This window comes from Ranitomeya variabilis, chromosome 6 (genome assembly GCF_051348905.1).
Source record: "Ranitomeya variabilis isolate aRanVar5 chromosome 6, aRanVar5.hap1, whole genome shotgun sequence".
In the NCBI taxonomy this organism is placed as follows: Eukaryota; Metazoa; Chordata; class Amphibia; order Anura; family Dendrobatidae; genus Ranitomeya; species Ranitomeya variabilis.
In genome coordinates this window covers 448,702,010-448,727,620 of record NC_135237.1, presented here as the reverse complement: position 1 = coordinate 448,727,620, position 25,611 = coordinate 448,702,010, and the positions used below count along the sequence as shown (strand labels likewise).

The following is a 25,611-nucleotide window of genomic DNA, read 5'->3' as shown; positions in this document are numbered from 1 at the left end:
GCCACACCAAGTTCCACGAGACGATACCTTACCCAAAAAGCATCCAGTGACACACATAATGCCTACAATTTTATAGTATAGAACCTATAGGGGTTCTTCCTTACTTTTACAACTAATGGCAGTTGTGATAAGGCTTTCATGAGCTTCAGAATACTTGGACATAAATGACACTATACTTACAACTACAATGTCTTTCAATACTTTTTCCAGGAAAATGACGAATTCCAGATGTATACCACATGTTCTAAAATATACTGCATGATACTCAAGCACATTTAATGAGAGAAGAGCAATTTGAACAGTGAGGATCGAGCTTGAGTTTACTTTTCTGAAATTTGCAGTTTTGCGAAATTCGAATGATCTATGATTCGATTTCTGAGGCTCAACAAAAAAACCCCACCCAGCTCCATTTCACACAGTTGTGTAACAAGATATACCGATAAGTACATAAATAACCATGCAGATACAATATTAGGAAGTTCTATCTATTATGTTAGAATGTAGTAACTCTTGTTGATACAGCTGTATATAATTATCTTTTTTTAAGTACAAAATTATTTCAGCTTGATAAGCTAAAAAAAGATGAACTAATAAAGAAAAAAAAGATTCAGCATGTACTGCAACTTCAAATTGTCTACAATTCACAGTAAATGCTTCATTGCTTTTTAGGCAGTCAGAGATAAGACTTAAAACCTCAAGAGCATGATTTAAAGAAATACAATAATGGGAAAAGTAATGATGTACAAGTACAAATGGATAAAGTGATAATAAAATTGACCACCAGAAACATTCTAGAGAACAAAACAAATAAATCGTCTGACAGTGTTTTATATACTAATTAATAAGTGAACCAGTAACTTAGAAGAAAACTCATACTTATATTAAAAAGCTAATTGCCCCTTACTATTTGGCAGTTTTTTCCTATGTACAGAAGCAGGAAGAAAATGGTCAACATTAGAGCGGAGAAGGGTGGGAGCAGCCACGTGTCATAAATATAGCTGACACTTCACTGGCCATGCACTGCTAGAATTAAAGATTGAGTTTCACACAAAACACCCCATAATAATACCATGAAAAACACAATGTTCTCAGAGATGGCAGAATTACATAGCTTTTAGATTAAAAGATGTATATCAAAGTACATATCTGATGTTTGCATGCCTGGGACTTTATGGAGGGTTGTGTATGTTACTGTGTAGGGTGAGGTTATTAGTTTCCAAAGAAAAATCCTTGATTATGTGATCACTCTGTCACAAGATGTCTAGGCTTTCTTTTTGCGTTGGTGACCATGATGTGTATTGAAGTCTTTCAAACTTTTGTGCCAGAATGTTGCAGTATTGTATTCCATTTGTTTCATGAGAAATTGTAGCAATTTACCAAATTTAAACAAAGTAAATGTTTATTTACACTGCGTGATTATAAGAAAGTGAACATTCCTACGAGCTCACTTTTCCCGATAATAGTACTGTGTAAACAGATTGACGTACAACTGCTGAACAAGAAAAACACTTGTTTGATGGGTGCTATGATTTTTTCGCTGGTGGAAAAGACCATTGTTAATGACAGAACATAATCCTGTGTAAAAGGGTTTGCGCTGCTGAAAACAATGGAGGCGTATGAGAATAGGATGATCTATTAGTGATTGCTCTATGCATACTCTATATTCAATGTGGTCTACGGGTCTAAAATGGCTATAGGGTGACCACCATCTATATATATAAGAGGCATCGTGATTACTCGCTAATCCTGCCCTCTGCACAGTAGCTCCGCCCCACCCCATTACCACACAGAATCCCGCCCCAACCACATTACCACACACAATCCCGCCCCACCACATCACCACACACTATCCTGCCCCCACCACATTACCACACATTATCCCGCCCCCCACCACATCACCACACAGAAAACCGCCCCCACCCCATTACCACACACAATCCCGCCCCCCCAGCACATTACCACACACAATCCGCACCACATCACGACACACAATCCCGCCCCCCCACCACATCACTACACATAATCCCGCCAGCCCACCACATCACCACACATAATCCGCCCCCCACCACATCACCACACATAATCCCGCTGGCTCACCCCATTACCACACACAATCCCGCCCCCACAACATTACCACACACAATCCCACCCTCCACCACATCACCATGCATAATCCCGCTGCCCACCACATCACCACGCATAATCCCGCCCCCACCACATTAAAACACATAATCCCGCCCTCCCACCACATCACCACACATAATCCCACCGGCCCACCACATCACATCATCAAGCATAATCCTGCCACCAATCACATCACCATGCATAATCCTGCCCCCCCAACACATCACCACACATAATCCCGCCCACCCACCACATCACCATACCCAATCCCGCCCCCACCACATCAACACACATAATCCCACCCCCAACACATCACCATGCATAATCCCACCCCCCAACACATCACCACACATAATCCTGCCCCCCAACACAGCACCACACATAATCCTGCCCCCCACCCCATTACCACACAAATCCCGCCCCCATCACATCACCACACATAATCCCGCCCCCCCACCACATCACCACACATAATCCCACCCCACCACGCATCACCACACATAATCCTGCCCCCCACACATCACCACACATATTCCCGCCCCCACCACATTACCACACATAATCCCGCCCCCACCACATCACCACAGATAATCCCGCCCTCCTAACACATCACCACAGATAATCCCGCCCCCCACCAAATCACCACACATAATCCCACCCCCACCACATCACCACACATTATCCCGCCCCCCACCACATCACCACATAATCCCACCCCCCACCACATCACCACAAAAAATTCTGTCCCCCCACCACATCACCACAGATAATCCCGCCCCCACCACGTCACCACACATAATCACGCCCCCCACCACATCACCACAAATAATCCTGCCCCCACCACATTACCACCCATAATCCCACCCCCCACCACATTACCACACATAATCCCACCCACCATCACGTTACCACACATAATCCTGCCCCCCACCACATTACCACACATAATCCCACCCCCCATCACATCACCACACATAATCCCACCCCCACCACATCACCACACATAATCCCACCCCCACCACATCACCACACATAATCCTGCCCCCCACCACATCACCACACATAATCCCGCCCCCCCACCAAATCACCACACATAATCCCGCCCCCATCACATTACCACACATAATCCCACCCCCACACTATATTACCACACATAATCCCACCCCCACGACATCACCAATCAAAATCCCACCCCTAACACATCACCATGCATAATCCTGCCCCCAACACATCACCACACATAATCCTGCCCCCAACACATCACCACACATAATCCTGCCCCCCACCCCATTACCACACAAAATCCTGCCCCCACATCACCACACATAATCCCGCCTCCCAACCACATCACTACACAAAATCCCGCCCCTCCACCACATCACCACACATAATCCCGCCCCCCCATGACATCACCACACATAAGCCCGCCCCATACCACATTACCACACATAATCCCACCCCAAACCACATTACCACACATAATCCCGCCCCCCACCACATTAACACACATAATCCTGCCCCCCACCACATTACCACAGATAATCCCGCCCCACCACCACATTACCACACATAATCTCGCCCCCACCACATCACCACACATAATCCCATGACCCACGACATTACCACACATAATCCTGCACCCACTACATCACCACACATAATCCCGCCCCCCCACCACATCACCACAGATAATCCCACCCTCCTAACACATCACCACACATAATACCGCACCCCCACCACATCACCACACATAATCCCACCCCCACCACATCACCACAAATAATCCCATCTCCCCACCACATCACCACACATAATCCCGCCCCCTCCACATCACCACACCTAATCACGCCCCCCACCACATCACCACAGATAATCCCACCCCCCACCACATTACCACACAATCCCGCCCCCCACCACATTACCACACATAATCCCGCCCCCACCACATTACCACACATAATCCTGCCCCCCACCACATCACCACACATAATCCCGCCCCCCACCACATCACCACACATAATCCCGCCCCCACCACATCACCACACATAATCCCGCCCCCCCACCACATCACCACACATAATCCTGCCCCCCACCACATCACCACACATAATCCCACCCCCCCACCACATCACCACACATAATCCCGCCCCCATCACATTACCACACATAATCCCACCCCCACACTATATTACCACACATAATCCCACCCCCACGACATCACCAATCAAAATCCCACCCCTAACACATCACCATGCATAATCCTGCCCCCAACACATCACCACACATAATCCTGCCCCCAACACATCACCACACATAATCCTGCCCCCCACCCCATTACCACACAAAATCCTGCCCCCACATCACCACACATAATCCCACCTCCCAACCACATCACTACACATAATCCCGCCCCTCCACCACATCACCACACATAACCCCGCCCCCCCATGACATCACCACACATAAGCCCGCCCCATACCACATTACCACACATAATCCCGCCCCCCACCACATTAACACACATAATCCTGCCCCCCACCACATTACCACAGATAATCCCACCCCACCACCACATTACCACACATAATCTCGCCCCCACCACATCACCACACATAATCCCGTGACCCACGACATTACCACACATAATCCTGCACCCACTACATCAACACACATAATCCCGCCCCCCACCACATCACCACAGATAATCCCACCCTCCTAACACATCACCACACATAATACTGCACCCCCACCACATCACCACACATAACCCCACCCCCACCACATCACCACAAATAATCCCATCTCCCCACCACATCACCACACATAATCCCGCCCCCACCACATCACCACACCTAATCACGCCCCCCCACCACATCACCACAGATAATCCCACCCCCCACCACATTACCACACAATCCCGCCCCCCACCACATTACCACACATAATCCCGCCCCCACCACATTACCACACATAATCCTGCCCCCCACCACATCACCACACATAATCCCGCCCCCCACCACATCACCACACATAATCCCGCCCCCACCACATCACCACACATAATCCCGCCCCCCCACCACATCACCACACATAATCCTGCCCCCACCACATTACCACACAATCCTGTTCCCACACCACATTACCACACATAATCCGGCCACCCCCCACATCACCACACATAATCCTGCCCCCACCACATCACCACACGTAATCCTGCCCCCACCACATCACCACACATAATTCCGCCCCCCATGACATTACCACAGATAATTCCGCCCCCACCACATCACCACACATAATCCTGCCCCCACCACATTACCACAGATAATCCCGCCCCCTCACCACATTACCACACATAATAAATTTACCACACATAATCCTGCCCCCCCACATTACCACACGAGGATCCGTCCCCACACATTACCACACAAGGCTCTGTCCCCCACATTACCACACGATGCTCTGTCCCCCACACATTACCACACAAAGCTCAGTCCCCCCACATTACCACACGAGGCTCCGTCCCTCCACATTACTACACGAGGCTGCGTCCCCACACATTACCACACGAGGCTCCGCCTCCCACATTACCACACGATGCTTCGTCCCCACACATTACCACACGAGGCTCTATGCCTCCACATTACCACATGAGGCTCCGTCCCCCCCACATTACCACACAAGGCTGCATCCCCACACATTACCACACAAGGCTCCGCCCCCCACATTACCACACGACACTTTGTCCCCACACATTACCACACGAGGCTCTTTCCCCCACACATTACCACACGAGGCTCCGTCCCCACACATTACCACACGAGGCTCCATCCCCACACATTACCACACAAGGCTCCGTCCCCACACATTACCACACGAGGCTCCGTTCCCACACATTACAACACGAGGCTCAGTCCCCACACATTACCACATGAGGCTCTGTCCCCCTACATTACCACATGAGGCTCCGTCCCCACACATTACCACACGAGGCTCCACCCTCACACATTACCACATGAGGCTGCGTCCCCACACATGACCACGAGGCTCCACCCCCACATTATCACACGAGCCTGCGTCCCCACACATTACCCCACGAGGCTCCGTCCCCACACATTACCACACGAGGCTCCGGCCCCACACATTACCACACGAGGCTCCGTCCTCACACATTACCACATGAGGCTGCGTCCCCACACATTACCACATGAGGCTCCGCCCCCCCACATTACCACACGAGGCTCTGTTCCCACACATTACCACATGAGGCTCCGTCCCCTTACATTACCACACGAGGCTCCGTCCCCCCACATTACCACACGAGGCTCCGTCCCCACATTACCACATGAGGCTCTGTCCCCACAAATTACCACACGAGGCTCCATCCCCACACATTACCACATGAGGCTCCTCCCCCCACACATTACCACACGAGGCTCCTCCCCCCACACATTACCACATGCAGCACTTCCTTTCTATGTAATTCAACCACTTCAGCCAAGGTAAACGTACATTTAATTGCATAATCACCAGCAGCGTTAATTAGATAGCAATGAGCGTGCCGAGCATTAGCTGGCTGAAAACAGCTAGTTTAGCAAATATTTGCTGATTGGATGAAATTTAATTATGCCATTCTGGTAGCGTAAAAAAGGGCTGATCTGAAAAATTCATGAGCACGTGTTTTGTCTATTCCCTTCTACACTTGGGGACCCCTTGGTTTTGTGGTTTCAGTTTAGCATTCACTTGCTGTCTTTACTTTGCCTTGGTTATTTTTTCTATCTAATCATTGAGATACTTTTATGCGGTCCATGTTTAGCTTGTTAAGAATGGGATTTTACAAGTAATTCATGCTCATGCTAGGCATATTGAGGGCTTGAGATTGGTTTCTCCTATGAGGATTCTTGCTGAAAATGCTATAAATTTAATCTGGTAAAATCTCTGTCAAATCTTTCTCAAAAAATATTCCTAGTGACGCTAAAGAAGGTTATTTGCAGCATGTGAATGTGACTAGAACAGTCTGTTAGTACTGTTGTGAGATCATATTGATGAAGTGTTTGTAAATACACAGAAACACTATTATGAAATTATCATTTAGGCTAAAGAGTCATTTCTCAGATGGAAGTGACACTATTGTAACAACATCACAAATGGTGTGGAGCCGAGAAGAAACAAACAATGGTTACATCACAGGAGAGAATCTAATCTCCTACACTTGTGACAAAGAGGAATAGCAATCTGTAAGAATACAGACAAATAATTACACATTATTGCAACATTATCTTACCATACTTCAGTCTAGAAAACACTCAGACTATTGTAATAGTATGAGAGCAAAGTACATTTTTAAAATACAAACATAATGACATGATATTATTACATGTATGCCATTATTGCATTAGAAAGTACTCAATTAATTCACAGAACTACTGACTGGATAGAAGTTGCATCAATCACCAGTAAACAATAGATTGATTTAGGAATTAGAACATCTTGAAATTTGTTTCATGAAAAGCATCAGACTAATATCTTATTGTGTTGCTGTTTGGGCTGTCACAAAATGCTCCGCAGTTATGACATCTTATGAGTTATAAAAATCTCATACAGTGATTGTCAGCCCCTGGGCCATCACAGATCAGTGGTTCAGAGAGTCACTGAGAAAGTCTCTCTCTTCTGTAGTTTGTAAGCTCTTTTAGTTAGTGGGGTTCTCTTTATTTATCACTTGGAGAGTGTCCGCACTTATGATCAGCAGAGTTCTCTCTTCTGTAGGAAGTAAGCTCTTATGGTCTTCAGTGTATCGTCTCTCTTTTGTCTCCTGTACAGTGTAAGCTCTTATAGTCTGCAGTGTCCTGTCTCTCTTTTGTCTCCTGTACAGTGTAAGCTCTTATGGTCTGCAGTGTCCTGTCTCTCTTTTTGTCTCCTGTAGAATGTAAGCTCTTATGGTCTGCAATGTCCGATTCTCTCTTCTGTAGGAAGTAAGCTCTTATGGTCTTCAGTGTATTGTCTCTCTGCTTTTCTCCTGTAGAGTGTAAGCTCTTATGGTCTGCAGTGTCCCATCTCTCTTTTGTCTCCTGTAGAGTGTAAGCTTTGATTGTCTATACAGGAGACAAAAAGACAGACAGACACTATAGACAATAAAAGCTTACACTCTACAGAAGACAAAAGAGAGATGGGACACTGCAGACCATAAGAGCTTACACTCTACAGAGACAAAGAGACGGTACACTGCAGACCATAAGGGTACTGTCACACAGTGGCACTTTGGTCGCTACGATGGTACGATCCGTGACGTTCCAGCGATATCCATACGATATCGCAGTGTCTGACATGCTACTGCGATCAGCGACCCTGCTGAGAATCGTACGTCGTAGCAGATCATTTGGAACTTTCTTTCGTCGCTGGATCTCCCGCTGTCATCGCTGGATCGTTGTGTGTGACAGCGATCCAGCGATGCATTCGCTTGTAACCAGGGTAAACATCGGGTTACTAAGCGCAGGGCCGTGCTTAGTAACCCGATGTTTACCATGGTTACCAGCATAAAAGTAAAAAAAAACAAACCGTACATACTCACATTCCGGTGTCCTTCAGGTCCCTTGCCGTCTGCTTTCTGCTCTGACTGACTGCCGGTCGGAAAGTGAGAGCAGATCACAGCGGCGACGTCACCGCTGTGATCTGCTTTCACTTTACGGCGGCACTCAGTCAGTGCGGGAAGCAAGACGGCAAGGGACCTGACGGACACCGGAATGTGAGTATGTACGGTTTGTTTTTTTTTACTTTTACGCTGGTAACCACGGTAAACATCGGGTTACTAAGTGCGGCCCTGCGCTTAGTAACCCGATGTTTACCCTGGTTACCTGGGACCTCGGCATCGTTGGTCGCTGGAGAGCAGTCTGTGTGACAGCTCTCCAGCGACCACACAACGACTTTCCAATGATCACGGCCAGGTCGTATCGCTGGTCGTGATCGTTGGAAAGTTGCAGAGTGTGACAGTACCCTAAGAGTGTACACACTACATGAGACAAACAGAGAGACGATACACTGAAGACCATAAGAGCTTACTCTCTACAGGAGACAAAAAGAGAGACAGGACACTGCAGACCATAAGAGCTTACACTCTACAGGAGACAAAAAGACAAACGGGACACTAGAGTGTAAGCTCTTATGGTCTGCAGTGTCCTGTCTCTCTTTTTGTCTCCTGTAGAGAGTAAGCTCTTATGGTCTTCAGCGTATCGTCTCTCTGTTTGTCTCATGTTGTGTGTACACTCTTATGGTCTGAAGTGTACCGTCTCTGTCTCTGTAGAGTGTAAGCTATTATGGTTTGCAGTGTCCCTTCTCTCTATCTGTCTCCTGCAGAGTGTAAGCTCTTATGGTCAGCAGGTTTCTCTCTGGGTTCTCTCCCACTTCTGTAGAGTAGTGTGTAAGCTCTTTTGGTCAGTAGTAGGGTTCTTTATATCTCTCCTATAGTGTTAGCTCATATGATCAGGGTCTGCTCACTCTTCCGCAGAGTAGAATGTAAGTTATTATGGTCAATGGGGTCCTCTCTCTCTCCTGTAGAGTTTAAGCTCTTATGGTCAGCAGAATTATCTGCCTCTCACCTGTAAAGTGTAATATCCTCCTATAGTCATCAGGGTTTTCTCTCTCTTCTCCCTCATGAGTATTTTCAGAGTAATTACAAGCTTTCCAGTATTGAGGATCAAACAAAATTTATTCTGTGCAAATAAAATTTTGGGAGAAAATTTGGTGCAGCCAGTAAATTTTATTATTTTAAAAAATTGCTCATCTCTAGAAGAAGACATAACTATGGAAGAAGGTTAAACATAATAGAAAGCTTTCTCTAAATTCGGCCGTGCTACAACTCGGCCACAGCTATTCATCAATGGGACCTCACAAATATAATAGAATTGAGGGATTATGAATACATCATCACAATAATGGAAAGACTATCAAAATAAGCACACTCTAGTGGCATCAGCATCATACAACACATACTTTACAGCAAAACTGAAATCGTGTAGTAACAGTATTTTCCCAGGAAATAGACGTTTTCACAATAAAGGAAAATGTTTAAATACTCAACAACAAACGTGGAGCCGGTGGGTTGCTCTTGCAGAAGTGGTCCTAATATAATACTATGTAATTTGTAAATAGCATAAACACAAATTATTGCTATTTAACAATAGAATACAGTGTATAAAAACAGCTACATATAGACAATAGTATGTAATCATCAGCGTAAAGGACAAGCTGATAACACAAAGAAACAACTCACTTTGTAATAAATAATTAATTCACTACCATATATTAACTGGACATACACAAACATACTATTACACACACACACACACACTTGTTACACCCTGAAAAGATCTCAGTCTATAGATAAATAAATACACATAATGGTATGTGCATGCTTAGCCAATGCTTGCAGCTTAACAAAACTGGCGAGTGTCACCTGATTCTTGTTTGAGTGTCATTTTCTATTCCTGGACTATGCCACTATCCTGCATTTATTTTATTGCCTGTCTGTGCTTGACTCTGCTTTTCTAGTTTGGACTTTTCCTATCTTTTTTGCATTTATAGCCTTTCTTTTGCTTCTCTGGTTTGATTTTCATGGTAATGATTGCGCCTCTGTTATGAAAAGTTAAGTCCAACTACCAGATAGTGATCTCTGACAAAGAACAGGAGAGTTGCAATTGTGTGTCTCACTTTAGACTGCACTACAAGAGGCTAGATGAGGAAAATATGAATATACATTATGTATTTGGATAATAGACGTGCAACTTACAGCTGATCCATACCAAAGTTTTTTATATAATAAAACAGACTAGGATAAGAAAAAAAATCATCCAATATTAACCCCTTAACGACCGCCGATACGCCTTTTAACGGCGGCCGCTAAGGGTACTTAATCCACAGCGCCGTTAATTAACGGCGCTGTGGAAAAAGTGAATAGCGCCCCCCAGAGTCGGATTTTCTCTGGGGTCTCGGTTGCCGAGGGTAGCCGAGACCCCAGAGAACATGATTCGGGGGGGTTTTACCGACCCCCGAGTTGCGATCGCCGGTAATTAACCATTTACCGGCGGTCGCAACAAAAAAAAACAAAACGCGATTTGCCGTTTAATTTCTCTGTCCTCCGATGTGATCGCACATCGGAGGACAGAGAAATGTGGTCCCCGATGGCCCCCAATAGCCCCCCAATACTTACCTACCTCCCCCGGTGCTCCTCGTGTCTCCCCATGGGCGCCGCCATCTTTTTTCCGGGAACAAATGGCGGGCGCACGCGCAGTGCGCCCGCCACCCGGCACCCGGATGTTCTTTGGGGTCTCGGCTGCTGGGGGTAGCCGAGACCCCAAAGAACATGATCGGGGTCGGTTTGCACCGACCCCTGCTTTGCGATCGCCAGTAATTAACAGTTTACCGGCGACCGCAAAAAAAAAAAAAAAAAAGCGATCAGTTATTTCTCTGTCCTCTGATGTGATCGCACATCAGAGGACAGAGAAATAGGGGGATTCGGGGACCCTATCATACTCCCCCCCGGTCCCTGGGTCCTCTTCTGTCTTCTCCTGCCAGCCGGCTTTTTCATCATGGCCCGCCATCTGCTGCCATCTGCCGGCCGGCAGGAGAAGACAAGTTGGGGCTAAAATTAGGGTTAGGGTTAGGGTTAGGGTTAGAGTTAGGGTTAGAGTTAGGGTTAGGGTTAGGGTTAGAGTTAGGGTTAGGGTTAGAGTTAGAGTTAGGGTTAGGGTTAGGGTTAGGGTTAGGGTTAGAGTTAGGGTTAGGGTTAGAGTTAGGGTTAGAGTTAGGGTTAGGGTTGGGGCTAAATTTAGGGTTAGGGTTAGGGCTAGGGTTAGGGTTAGGCTACTTTCACACTAGCGTTTTTTGGCTTCCGTCGCAATGCGTCGTTGGAGAAAAAACGCATCCTGCAAAAGTGCTTGCAGGATGCGTTTTTTCTCCATTGGCTTGCATTAGCGACGCATTGCGACGGATTGCCACATGTCGCATCCGTCGTGCGACGGATGCGTCGTGCTTCGGCGGACCGTCAACACAAAAAAAACTACATGTAACTTTTTTGTGCGACGTGTCCGCCATTTCCGACCGCGCACGCGTGGCCGGAACTCCGCCCCCGCCTACCCGCACCTCACAATGGGGCAGCGGATGCGTTGAAAAAACAGCATCCGCTGCACCCGTTGTGCGGCGCTCACAACGCTAGCGTCGGTACGTCGGCCCGACACACTGCGATGGGCCGAGTACGACGCTAGTGTGAAAGTAGCCTTAGGCTTCTTTCACACTTGCGTCGGTACGGGGCGGTCGCAATGCGTCGGCCCGATGTACCGACGCACGTTGTGAAAATTGTGCACAGCGTGGGCAGCGGATGCAGTTTTTCAACGCATCCGCTGCCCAGTCTATGTCCTGGGGAGGAGGAAGCAGAGTTACAGCCACGCATCCGTGGAAATGGCAGACGCGACGTACAAAAAAAAGGTTACATTGAACTTTTTTTGTGACGACGGGGGCTAAAGTTATGGTTAGGGTTGGGGCTAAAGTTAGGGTTGGGGCTAAAGTTAGGGGGTTAGAGTTGGGATTAGGGTTAGGGTTTGGATTAGGGTTGGGATTAGTGTTACGTTTGGGATTAGGGTTGGGATTAGGGTTAGGGTTGGGATTAGGGTTAGGGGTGTGTTGGATTTAGGGTTTTGATTAGGGTCATGGTTAGGGTTGAGATTAGGGCTGTTTTGGGGTTAGGGTTGTGATTATCGTTAGGGTTGTGATTAGGATTATGGATCGGGTTGAGATTATGGTTAGGGGTGTGTTGGGGTTAGGGTTGGAGTTAGAATTGGGGGGTTTCCACTGTTTAGGTACATCAGGGGGTCTCCAAACACGACAGCCAATTTTGCGCTAAAAAAGTCAAATGGTACTCCCTCCTTTCTGAGCTCTGCCGTGCGCCCAAACAGTGGTTTACCCCCACATATGGGGCATCAGCGTACTCGGGATAAATTGGACAACAACCTTTGGGGTCCAATTTCTCCTGTTACCCTTGTGAAAATAAAAACTTGGGGGCTAAAAAAATCTTTTTTGTGGGAAAAAAATATTTTTTATTTTCACTACTCTGCATTATAAACTTCTGTGAAGCACTTGGGCATTCAAAGTTCTCACCACATATCTAGATAAGTTCCTTGGGGGGTCTATTTTCCAAAATGGGGTCACTTGTTGGGGGTTTCTACTGTTTAGGTACATTAGGGGTCTGCAAACGCAACATAACACCCGCAGACAATTCTATCAAAGTCTGCATTCCAAAATGGCGCTCCTTCCCTTCCGAGCTCTGCCGTGCACCCAAACAGTGGTTTACCCCCACATATGGGGTACCAGCATACTCAGGACAAATTGGACAACAACTTTTGGGGTCCAATTTCTCTTGTTACTCTTGTGAAAATAAAAACTTGGGGGCTAAAAAATCTTTATTGTTAAAAAATATATATTTTTTATTTTCACGACTCTGCATTATAAACTTCTGTGATGCACTTGGGCATTCAAAGTTCTCACTACACATCTAGATAAGTTCCATGGGGGGTATAGTTTCCAAAATGGGGTCACTTTCGGGGGGTTTCTACTGTTTAGGCACATCAGGGGCTCTTCAAACGTGACATGGCGTCCGATCTCAATTCCAGTCAATTTTGCATTGAAAAGTCAAATGGCGCTCCTTTGCTTCCGCGCTCAGCCATGCGCCCAAACAGTGGTTTACCCCCACATATGGGGTGTCGGCGTACTCAAGACAAATTGTACAACAGCTTCTGGGGTCCATTTTCTCCTGTTACCCTTGGTAAAATAAAAATTTGGAGGCAAAAAGATCATTTTTGTAGAAAAAATGTGATTTTTTTATTTTCACGGCTCTACGTTATAAACTTCTGTGAAGCACCTGGGGGTTTAAAGTGCTCACCACACATCTAGATAAGTTCCTTAAGGGGTCTAGTTTCCAAAATGGTGTCATATGTGGGGGGTCTCTACTGTTTAGGCACATCAGCGGCTCTCCAAACGTGACATGGCGTCCGATCTCAATTCCAGCCAATTCTACATTGAAAAAGTAAAACGACACTCCTTCTCTTCCAAGCTCTGCGGTGCGCCCAAACAGTGGTTTACCCCCATATATGGGGTATCGACGTACTCAGGAGAAATTGCACAACAACTTTTGTGGTCTAATTTCTCCTGTTACCCTTGTGAAAATAAAAATTTTGGGGCAAAAAGATCATTTTTGTAGAAAAAATGAGATTTTTTATTTTCACGGCTCTACGTTATAAACTTCTGTGAAGCACTTGGGGGTTCAAAGTGCTCACCACACATCTAGATAAGTTCCATAAGGGGTCTAGTTTCCAAAATGGTATCACTTGTGGGGGGTTTCCACTGTTTAGGCACATCAGGGACTCTCCAAATGCGACATGGCATCCGATCTCAATTCCAGCCAATTCTGCATTGAAAAAGTCAAACGGTGCTCCTTCACTTCCAAGCTCTGCGGTGCGCCCAAACAGTGGTTTACCTCCACATATGGGGTATCGACGTACTCAGGAGAAATTGCTCAACAACTTTTGTGGTCTAATTTCTCCTGTTACCCTTGTGAAAATAAGAATTTGTGGGCGAAAAAATCATTTTTGTGAAAACAAATGCGATTTTTTATTTTCACGGCTCTACGTTATAAACTTCTGTGAAGCACTTGGGGGTTCAAAGTGCTCACCACACATCTAGATAAGTTCCTTGGGGGGTCTAGTTTCCAAAATGGTGTCACTTGTGGGGGGTTTCCACTGTTTAGGCACATTAGGGGCTCTCCAAACGCGACATGGCGTCCGATCTCAATTCCAGCCAATTCTGCATTGAAACAGTCAAACGGTGCTCCTTCACTTCCAAGCTCTGCGGTGCGCCCAAACAGTGGTTTACCTCCACATATGGGGTATCGGCGTACTCAGGAAAAATTGCACAACAAAATTTGTGGTTAAATTTCTGTTTTTACACTTGTGAAAATTAAAAAAAATGGTTCTGAAGTAAAATGTTTGCAAAAAAAAGTTAAATGTTCATTTTTTTCTTCCACATTGTTTTAGTTCCTGTGAAGTACGTAAAGGGTTAATAAACTTCTTGAATGTGGTTTTGAGCAGCTTGAGGGGTGCAGTTTTTAGAATGGTGTCACACTTGGTTATTTTCTATCATATAGACCCCTCAAAATCACTTCAAAGGTGATGTGGTCCCTAAAAAAAACATGGTGTTGTAAAAATGAGAAATTGCTGGTCAAATTTTAACCCTTATAACTCCCTAACAAAAAAAAAAAATTGTTTCCAAAATTGTGCTGATGTAAAGTAGACATGTGAGAAATGTTATTTATTAACTATTTTTTGTGACATATCTCTCTGATTTAAGGGCATAAAAATACAAATTTTGAAAATTGCAAAATTTTAAAAATTTTCGCCATATTTCCATTTTTTTCATAAGTAATCGCAAGTAATATCGAAGAAATGTTACCACTAACTTGAAGTACAACATGTCACGAAAAAACAATCTCAGAATCAGTGGGATCCGATAAAGCGTTCCAGAGTTATAACCTCATAAAGTGACACTGGTCAGAATTGTAAAAATTGGCTCGGTCATTAAGTACCAAATTGGCTCTGTCACTAAGGGGTTAAAGCCTTTGCTAAACAACATGACTATAAACAGGCAATGTTTCTCCACAATACAAACAAATTACCCAAGGATCAATTCTCACACCTGTTTTTTTCCAACCTACAAAAAGCAAGTCGACTTTTGTAAGTGTAGTTTTTATGCAGACCATTGATCAGGAAAAAACCCGATATGTGAATAGCCCCATTGGGCTGTTAGTGAGACACACTGAGAGCACAGAAGCTTTAAAAACAAATGTGCAATTGAGGCTTCTGTGCGCTGTTTAGAACCCGCTCCGAAGTTTTTTTTAAGGTTGCAAATAGTCATGAGTGAGCGTGCTTGGATAAGATGCTCTAATACTATATTCAAGTAACCATGGCTGCATGTCTCTTGGCTGTCCGGCAGCCACAAAACATGCAGAGATTGCCTGTCTGTTAGGCAATCCCTGCATGTGTTATAGCTGTCGAACAGACTAGAGACATGCAGTCAAGGTGACTCAAACATAGTATTAGGGCATGTCAAAGATACTCTATTAGCACTCAAGAATGCTTGGCTTACACCTTATGCGAGCATGTTTGCTCATCATCACTAATAGTGAAATCAATTTTTATTTATATTGCGAGTGAAACAGATTGTGTAGCTCCCTGTATCTAAATGATTACCTTGCTACTTAGCTGAGCTCTCAGCCCCAGATCTCCACCAATTGTAACATTTGCTCTGTGGTGATGTTTGCTGGTATTTCTGTACTCTGTTCATTGCTTCATTGCTACCTGTTTTTAGACCTCGTTCTGACCATCCATTTGCCCAGCTCCTTTGCTTTGATCCTCTATTTTCTTGGTATTCTGAGCTCGGACCATGAACTGACTTCTCATTTATCATTTTCCCTTTTGATTACTGTGTTCACTTGGAATCTGATCCCAGAACGTTTGTATCTGTGAGTAGTGACTGAATAACACTGATAACATACACATAAATTGTTAAGTGGCATACTCTTCTGTACTTGATGCATCATATCCCTGCAACACCATTGTAAATTAATCAGGACCTTTATTTCTACTCGCTATCTGACTACAGGTGCTTCTCAGAAAATTAGGATATCATCAAAATGTTTAATTTATTTTAATTTATTTCAGCTCTTCAACACTACAAGTGAAACTCATATATTATATAGAGTCATTACAAACAGTGATCTATTTCAAGTGTTTATTTCTGTAAATGTTGATGATTATGACTTACAGACAATGAAAACTGAAAAGTCATCATCTCAGTAAATTAGAATACTTAATAACACCAGCTTGAAAAATAATTTTAAAATTTGAAATGTTGGCTTATGGAAACGGAAGTTCAGCAAATGCACTCAATACTTGGTCAGGGCTCCTTTTGCATGAATTACTGCAAATGCGGTGTGGCATGGAGGCGATCAGTCTGTGGCACTGCTGAGGTGTTATGGAGGCCCAGGTTGCTTTGATAGCAGCCTTCAGCTCGTCTGCATTGTTGGGTCTGGTGTCTCTCATCTTTCTCTTGAGAATACCCCATAGATTCTCTATGGGGTTAAGGTCTGGCGAGTTTGCTGACCAATCAAGCACAGTGATACTGTTGTCTTTAAACCAGGTATTGGTACTTTTGGCAGTGTGGACAGGTGCCAAGTCCTGCTGGAGAATTAAATTTCCATCTTCAAAAAGCTTGTCGGCAGAGGGAAGCATGAAGTGCTCTAAAATTTCCTGGTAGATGGCTGCGCTGACTTTGGCCTTGATAAAACACAGTGGACCTACACCAGCAGATGACATAGCTCCCCAAACCCTCAATGATTGTGGAAATGTCTCACTAAACCTCAAGCAGCTTGGATTGTGTGCCTCTCCACTCTTCCTCCAGACTCTGGGACCTTGATCTAAAAATGAAATGCAAAATTTACTTTCACATGAAAACAACACCTTGCACCAATGATCAACAGTCCAGGTCTTTTTCTCCTTGGCAGAAGTAAGACGCTTCTGGCGTTGTCTATTGGTCATAAGTGGCTTGACACAAGGAATGCAACACTTGTAGCCCATGTTCTGGATACATCTGTGTGTGGTGGCTCTTGAAGCAATGACTCCAGCAGCAGTCAACTCCTTGTGAATCTCCCCAAACTTTTCGAATGACCTTTTCTTAACAATTCTTTCAAGGCTGCGGTTTTCCGAGTTGCTTGTGCACCTTTATCTACCACACTTTTTCCTTACACTCAACTTTCCATTAAAATGCTTGGATACAGCACTCTGTGAAGAGCCAGCTTTTTTAGCAATGATCTTTTGTGGCTTACCCTCCTTGTGGAGTGTGTCAATGACTCCCTTCTGGACATCTGTCATCCCATGATTGTGGAGCCTACTGAAACAGACTAAGGGACCTTTTCAAATGCTTAGGAAGCCTTTTCAGGTGTTTTCGGTAATTATTCTAATTTACTGAGATAATGACTTTTGGGGTTTCATTGGCTGTAAGCCATAATCATCAACATAAGCAGAAACAAAAACTTGAAATAGATCACTGTATTTGTAATAACTCTATAAAATATACGAGTTTCACTTCTTGTATTGCAGAACTGAAATAAATAAACTTTTTTTTCATGATATTCTAATTGAGTGAGAAGCACCTGTACATATTCCCTTTGATATATCGTATGTGGAACTACTTTCCATTATAGCACCTTAATGTTATTCACATTTGTATTTATTCCCATACTGGGATTACATTTATTAATAGCAGTAACCTCTGGTGTTGAGTTAATACCTAGTTTATTGTTGATTTTAGCACATGTATTATTCTGTTTGTAACGAGAAAACTGAATTAATCATGCATTACGGTAACTGCAATCTTGGGATCAATGTTGTGCTGGTTTTCCAACATATATTCTGATATTTTCTTTTATTCTGCCTTGCCATTTGTAAGAAATATTAAAGTTGTATTCTACACACATGTGCAGCTGTTTTTTTCTTCACATATTTCTTTATCCAAGCAAAAAAAAAAACATTTTTTATGGCAATTCTAATATTTCAAGTGTTGCTATTTATATATAAACAAGAAAGTAATTCAGATTTTGTGTGCAAATTCAGTACTTAGCATGCAAGTATATATAAAGCTAGAGTATGTACAAGAACAATATTCTAATGTCTGTTGGTTATGGGTCACAGGATGCACACTTGATTCTGGGAGCAGGATCAGATTTAGGCCGGGATCACACATACGCGTGATACGGCCGAGTCTCGCAGGTGAAATCCCTCCTCTGGCGCCAGCACTTGGGAGCGGAGCGTGCAGCTCCATGTATTGCTGTGCGGCTGCACATTCCGCTCCGGAGAGCCGGCGCCAGAGGAGGGATTTCACTGCGAGACTCGGCCGTATGTCATGTATGTGTGATCCCGGCCTTAGGGTTCAAATTGCAGGTTCAAGATTACAGGTTAACACCTCAAGTGCCCTTTCTCTGCAAAAAGAAAGCACCTCCCTCCAAATTGTTGTGCAGATTCCAGTTTCAGGATCCAAAAAGCAGGACACATACAAGTTTCAGGCACAGTTTAGGCACAGAGCCCCTAACTCTCCAGTTCAGCTAAAACTTGCAGGCAATGACATTTCGTGAGGTCAATGCACTGATTTAGATTACTTTGTCCACTACACTGATAGGTGAGTGAGTTTAACGTTAGTGTTCTCAATAGTTAGGCTGAATCTTTAGTAAAAGGGAAACAGATCCCCTGAATACGTAAAACTGGCTCCATGACTTTTATGACCTTTATATAATTTTGTTGGTAATTTTTTATATTGTTTTATGGAACTGCACATATTGTAGCTAAATCAACTTGTATACAGCACTTACTTATAACATTTTAGACCTATGTCTAGGTTATCCAGTAATATCCAGTCCCACTGCTCCCGAAACTGGCACCGGAGAATCCTAACAGCACAGACTGTGCAAAATGTGAGGACTCACAAGTCTGCAATCACGTAGAGTGACTGCATACTGGCAGCCTATGTCCGTACAATCACTTTAATGTCAGGAAACAAACAGCCCATATAGTGCTTATAATATATTGCATATATTTGGCCATGTGGGAAGGGGAGAGCTTGTTTACTTTTGCTCTAATCATGGAACTTGCCTTTTGGAATCTATACATATGCTACATAAGCACTACATGTTTAGTGAAAGTTTGACTATCTTTTGTTTAACCATAGTGCAAAATATATGATAAAAGTTTGTCTTTACCAAATTACTTTAAGAATAGATTTTTTATGTTGAAAGAAAATTGCTATGCAGGCATATATGAACATTCTTTTTTAAGTTAAAATAAATGTAAAATATGTGTTCTCATTATAGCTACACTGCATTGATAATAACTGCGTGGGCTTGATAGCAAAATTACTAATTAGTACGCATGCAATTTTCCGTCTTTGATCAAAGACGTTTCATGAAGATCCATTGTCTGCATATATTAGCGATGGCAAAGGTGTATGTTAATGAAGAGTCCTAATGACATGGGAAAATATGTGTGCTGTTTAAAATTAAAGCAAAATTAAAAATCAAGGATCATTTCCCCTGTTCACAGCAAATTAGCTCAAGTTGCAAATTATCTGTGATTTTTACTTTGATTACTGGTAACAAAAAATAATTAAGTGCAACAAATATTATATCTATATCAAGAAAAAATATATAATAAGAAATACAGGAAACTTGAGCTTATTTGTATCTAGTAAGTATAAAGTCTGAATATTCTATGTTGAAAATAGCACTTTGGTATAAACACTTGGATTTACTTTATCTGAAATTATAAGACAATAAGCTCAAATTAAGAAAGAAATTAAAAATGTAAATTTAGCCCTGACATAAATGATGGCTGTTCTTTCAGACAACTTGATCTCATTTGATTGAAAATGCACTAATAGACAATAATCAAATCAATTTATGTCAAAATTATGCTTTCTTACCCCTAAATATTTACTCAAGTTTTTTGACCACTAAGTGTCAACCTCTTGTTGCCAAGTGTAAATCGCCTTTAGCAGAGGAGGTACAGACAGATTACAGAAAGGGGGGAAAGGTCTTTATCTCTCTGCTCCTGTCAAACTTTGTATTAACATAAATTAAAGAACAGCTTTCAGTTTGGGGGTAGAAAGCAAATGGACAATATTACACACAAAAAATGCTGGGAAGTTAGGGAAAGAAAGTTCCTGTACCTATACCTATGGCAGAATGCTAATGAATAGAATCTTCCTTCCTCAAAAAAGTGGACCATTAAAAAACAGGACAGTTATCATGCATATTATAAACACTAAATGAGTTTTGTAGTGCATGAGAGCATTGAGGCTATGCTTATCCGTTTTTTTCTGAAAAGACAAAAATTAGGTATCTCGAGATCAAAAGAAACTATATTGCAAGTACCATCTAGGAAAGGGAACTAGCTACCTTCTAACTCAATATATGACCCATGAATGAATCTTACAATACAAACAGGGATAAATGCCGAGCCAGAAAATGATTTATGGACATCCTGTTTCAGGGTGTGCAATATCCAGGGTGTCAATAATGCGATGCCTTTGATGTATTGTTAAGGAGTACTGGTTCTTGTTTACGAGACCAACTAAGTATAGTAAGAACAGAGTCCAGTCTAGATGAAAGAGTTGAAAAAAGCTTTATTCTGCCATGGTATAATATGATGTTTCGACCAGCAGTGATAAAGGCCTACTGCTGGTTTGGACACTGTTCTTACTATACTCAGTTGGTCTCTTCAAGAAGAAACAGTACTTAACATTTTCTGATTGCTGCTATTTCCAAGTGGGTTCCTTGGATCAAGAGCAGGTGTCCTAACTTAGTCAGCGCTGTCAGATTTCCTTTTATGTGTTTCAACTGAGTATAGTATCCTACAAGCAACATTCCATGGGAGAAAAAGATCCAAATTAGCTATATAGCAGAATGAAAGAAACTATGTTGCAAGAATCTCTTAGGATAGGTACAGTGGGGCAAAAAAGTATTTAGTCAGTCAGCAATAGTGCAAGTTCCACCACTTAAAAAGATGAGAGGCGTCTGTACTTTACATCATAGGTAGACCTCAACTATGGGAGACAAACTGAGAAAAAAAAATCCAGAAAATCACAATGTCTGTTTTTTTATCATTTTATTTGCATTTTATGGTGGAAAATAAGTATTTGGTCAGAAACAAAATTTCATCTCAATACTTTGTAATAAATCCTTTGTTGGCAATGACAGAGGTCAAACGTTTTCTGTAAGTCTTCACAAGGTTGCCACACACTGTTGTTGGTATTTTGGCCCATTCCTCCATGCAGATCTCCTCTAGAGCAGTGATGTTTTTGGCTTTTCGCTTGGCAACACGGACTTTCAACTCCCTCCAAAGGTTTTCTATAGGGTTGAGATCTGGAGACTGGCTAGGCCACTCCAGGACCTTGAAATGCTTCTTACGAAGCCACTCCTTCGTTGCCCTGGCGGTGTGCTTTGGATCATTGTCATGTTGAAAGACCCAGCCACGTTTCAACTTCAATGCCCTTGCTGATGGAAGGAGGTTTGCACTCAAAATCTCACGATGCATGGCCCCATTCATTCTTTCATGTACCCGGATCAGTCATCCTGGCCCCTTGGCAGAGAAACAGCTCCAAAGCATGATGTTTCCACCACCATTCTTTACAGTAGGTATGGTGTTTGATGGATGCAACTCAGTATTCTTTTTCCTCCAAACACGACAAGTTGTGTTTCTACCAAACAGTTCCAGTTTGGCTTCATCAGACCATAGGACATTCTCCCAAAACTCCTCTGGATCATCCAAATGCTCTCTAGCAAACTTCAGACGGGCCCGGACATGTACTGGCTTAAGCAGTGGGACATGTCTGGCACTGCAGGATCTGAGTCCATGGTGGCGTAGTGTGTTACTTATGGTAGGCCTTGTTACATTGGTCCCAGCTCTCTGCAGTTCATTCACTAGGTCCCCCCGCATGGTTCTGGGATTTTTGCTCACCGTTCTTGTGATCATTCTGACCCCACGGGGTGGGATTTTGCGTGGAGCCCCAGATCGAGGGAGATTATCAGTGGTCTTGTATGTCTTCCATTTTCTAATTATTGCTCCCACTGCTGATTTCTTCACTCCAAGCTGGTTGGCTATTGCAGATTCAGTCTTCCCAGCCTGGTGCAGGGCTACAATTTTGCTTCTGGTGTCCTTTGACAGCTCTTTGGTCTTCACCATAGTGGAGTTTGGAGTCAGACTGTTTGAGGGTGTGCACAGGTGTCTTTTTATACTGATAACAAGTTTAAACAGGTGCCATTACTACAGGTAATGAGTGGAGGAAAGAGGAGACTCTTAAAGAAGAAGTTACAGGTCTGGGAGAGCCAGAAATCTTGATTGTTTGTTTTTGACAAAATATTTATTTTCCACCATAAAATGCAAATAAAATGCTAAAAAAAACAGACAATGTGATTTTCTGGATTTTTTTTTCTCAGTTTGTCTCCCATAGTTGAGGTCTACCTATGATGTAAATTACAGATGCCTCTCATCTTTTTAAGTGGTGGAACTTGCACTATTGCTGACTGACTAAATACTTTTTTGCCCCACTGTATATACCCGATAATTCAATGTCCGAACTGTCAATTAGTTTTGTAAAATGATAATTCAAGGGCATTACTTGTGAGACTCAGTGAGTCTCTGTAACCTGTACTTCCCCACAATCTGAATAGATACCCATTCATTTTAAAGATATTCCACTGGTAAGCTGATAGGATTTTGTAATAGAATTAAAGAAAATGGACAATGGAAGATGTGGTTCTATAAATATCTTATTGAACTTATTCAGCTGGAAAATGTTTGATTTACAACACAAAGACAACATTATGACACAAAAATGTACATGTCTTCCTCTGAAAGACCATGAACCTGTTGGCACACTGTACTTTATACAGCATTAGCTAATTAGGTTTATTACCTGTTTTTGAATAATTAGTATAATATCTCTATTAAATATGTGCTGTATAAAGTATTCAGAGAGGCAAAAAGGAATATCTACTTCTGCACATTTCTTTCAATATTTAAAGTTACTTAAAATATATCTACTGTACCTTTATGCTGAGTCCAAACCCTCCAACAGTTTGTCTTCGTATTGCTACTGTTCTTTCCTAGAATCAGAATTTGGAATATTTTTGATTAATTAGCTTCAAAACAATAATCTGTCGGCTCACAATCTATATACAACTATGCGCAACAATAAAGTTGTGAATTTGTTTACTTTCAATAATGGAAAAGAGTATTCCACTGGTACAGTGGGGAAAATAATTATTTCAAATACTGCCAATTTTGCAAGTGTTCCCACCTGCAAAGAATGGAGAGGTCTGTAATTTGTATTGTAGGTACACTTCAACTGTGAAAGACAGAATCTGAAAAAAATCCAGAAAATCACATCACAATCGCATAGCATAATTTTTACATAATTAATTTGCATTTTATTGCATGAAAAAAGTATTTGATACAATAGAAAAACTGAACTGAATATATGGTAAAGAAAAATATGCTTGCAAATTACAGAGGTCAGACATTTCCTGTAGTTTTTGATCAAGTTTGCACAAACTGCAGCAAAGATTTTGGTTCACTCCTCCATATAGAATATATAATCACTGCACTCATGCGATGAAGATACTTGATTCATGTGAATAACTTTATTGAGAAAAATGTTCAGGTGAAGCGATAAGTACAAACGTTTCGGCCAACCCGTGGCCTTGATCACTTAATCGCTGAAACAAATAAGATATGACATAGTGAATAACCATGGTGTAAACAAAGACAATAATACATATATACATATATACAATTGAGAAAACATGTCAGGACCGTATGCTGAGAAAGAAAATATATATAAGCCATGTGGTATCGTACCATCAATAAATGATAAGGAACACAAATAACGGACAGGAAAAGGTTTCAGAAATGCACAATGGATAGATGTTACTGAAGAGACGGTAAAGATTAAAGCATACCCTAAGGGTACCGTCACACAGTGCCATTTTCATCGCTACGACGGCACGATTCGGGACGTTGCAGCGTCATATAATTATCGCTCCAGCGTCGTAGACTGCGGTCACACGTTGCAATACACGGCGCTGGAGCGATAATTTCATGACGTATTTGCGATGTAGAAGCCGTTGGTTACTGTGCGCACATCGTATACAACCTGTGTCACACGATGCAATCATGCCACCACAGCGGGACACTAGACGACGAAAGAAAGTTTCAAACGATCTGCTACGACGTACGATTCTCAGCGGGGTTCCGGATCGCAGTAGCGTGTCAGACACTACGATATCGTAACGATATCGCTAGAACGTCACGAATCGTGCCGTCGTAGCGATGAAAATGGCACTGTGTGACGGTACCCTTAGGTAGAAATTCTTTTCTCTAGAGTGTAACTGGTGCTGCTAGGGTATCAGCCAAAAAATAAATGTAGAAAAACCTGTAAGGGTAATGGGACAAAAGTGAGTCATACAGCTGTGATACTGGTATACGTGTTGCATCAGGTAAAATCAAGGGTCGGCCCTGGACACGACGGGCGTCTGTGTGTGTATAAGCCAGAGGCTAAATTATTGTACTGATGGATAAATTTACAGGGTTTGAGGAGTGTATATTTGAATTTACCACTTAGAGGTTGCCAGTAGACAACACTATTTAGTGTATCTGTATTTACCCCTACAGCCATTGATGCATATGGCAACCGACTTCTCTCTACGGCGGCCGCTGCACCGATAAGATTAAGGTGATATACACTCCTCAAACCCTGTAAATTTATCCATCAGTACAATAATTTAGCCTCTGGCTTATAGACACACAGATGCCCGTCGTGTCCAGGGCCGACCCTTGATTT

The 25,611-nt window shown here is 43.1% G+C and overlaps 1 protein-coding gene across 4 annotated transcripts in view; it reads right to left on the bottom strand.

The window, feature by feature from the left end:
• Nucleotides 1-25,611, bottom strand: part of SNTG1 (syntrophin gamma 1) — a 1,080,379-nt gene that overhangs the window by 309,022 nt on the left and 745,746 nt on the right. For 3 of the 4 annotated variants that reach the window (XM_077270476.1, XM_077270477.1, XM_077270478.1), the window contains one exon: nucleotides 23,819-23,875. The exons of the other annotated variant lie outside the window; for it this stretch is intronic. In XM_077270476.1, the coding sequence (XP_077126591.1) occupies nucleotides 23,819-23,875 (57 nt within the window). The remainder of the gene's footprint in view (nucleotides 1-23,818; nucleotides 23,876-25,611) is intronic. 4 annotated transcript variants of the gene reach the window in all.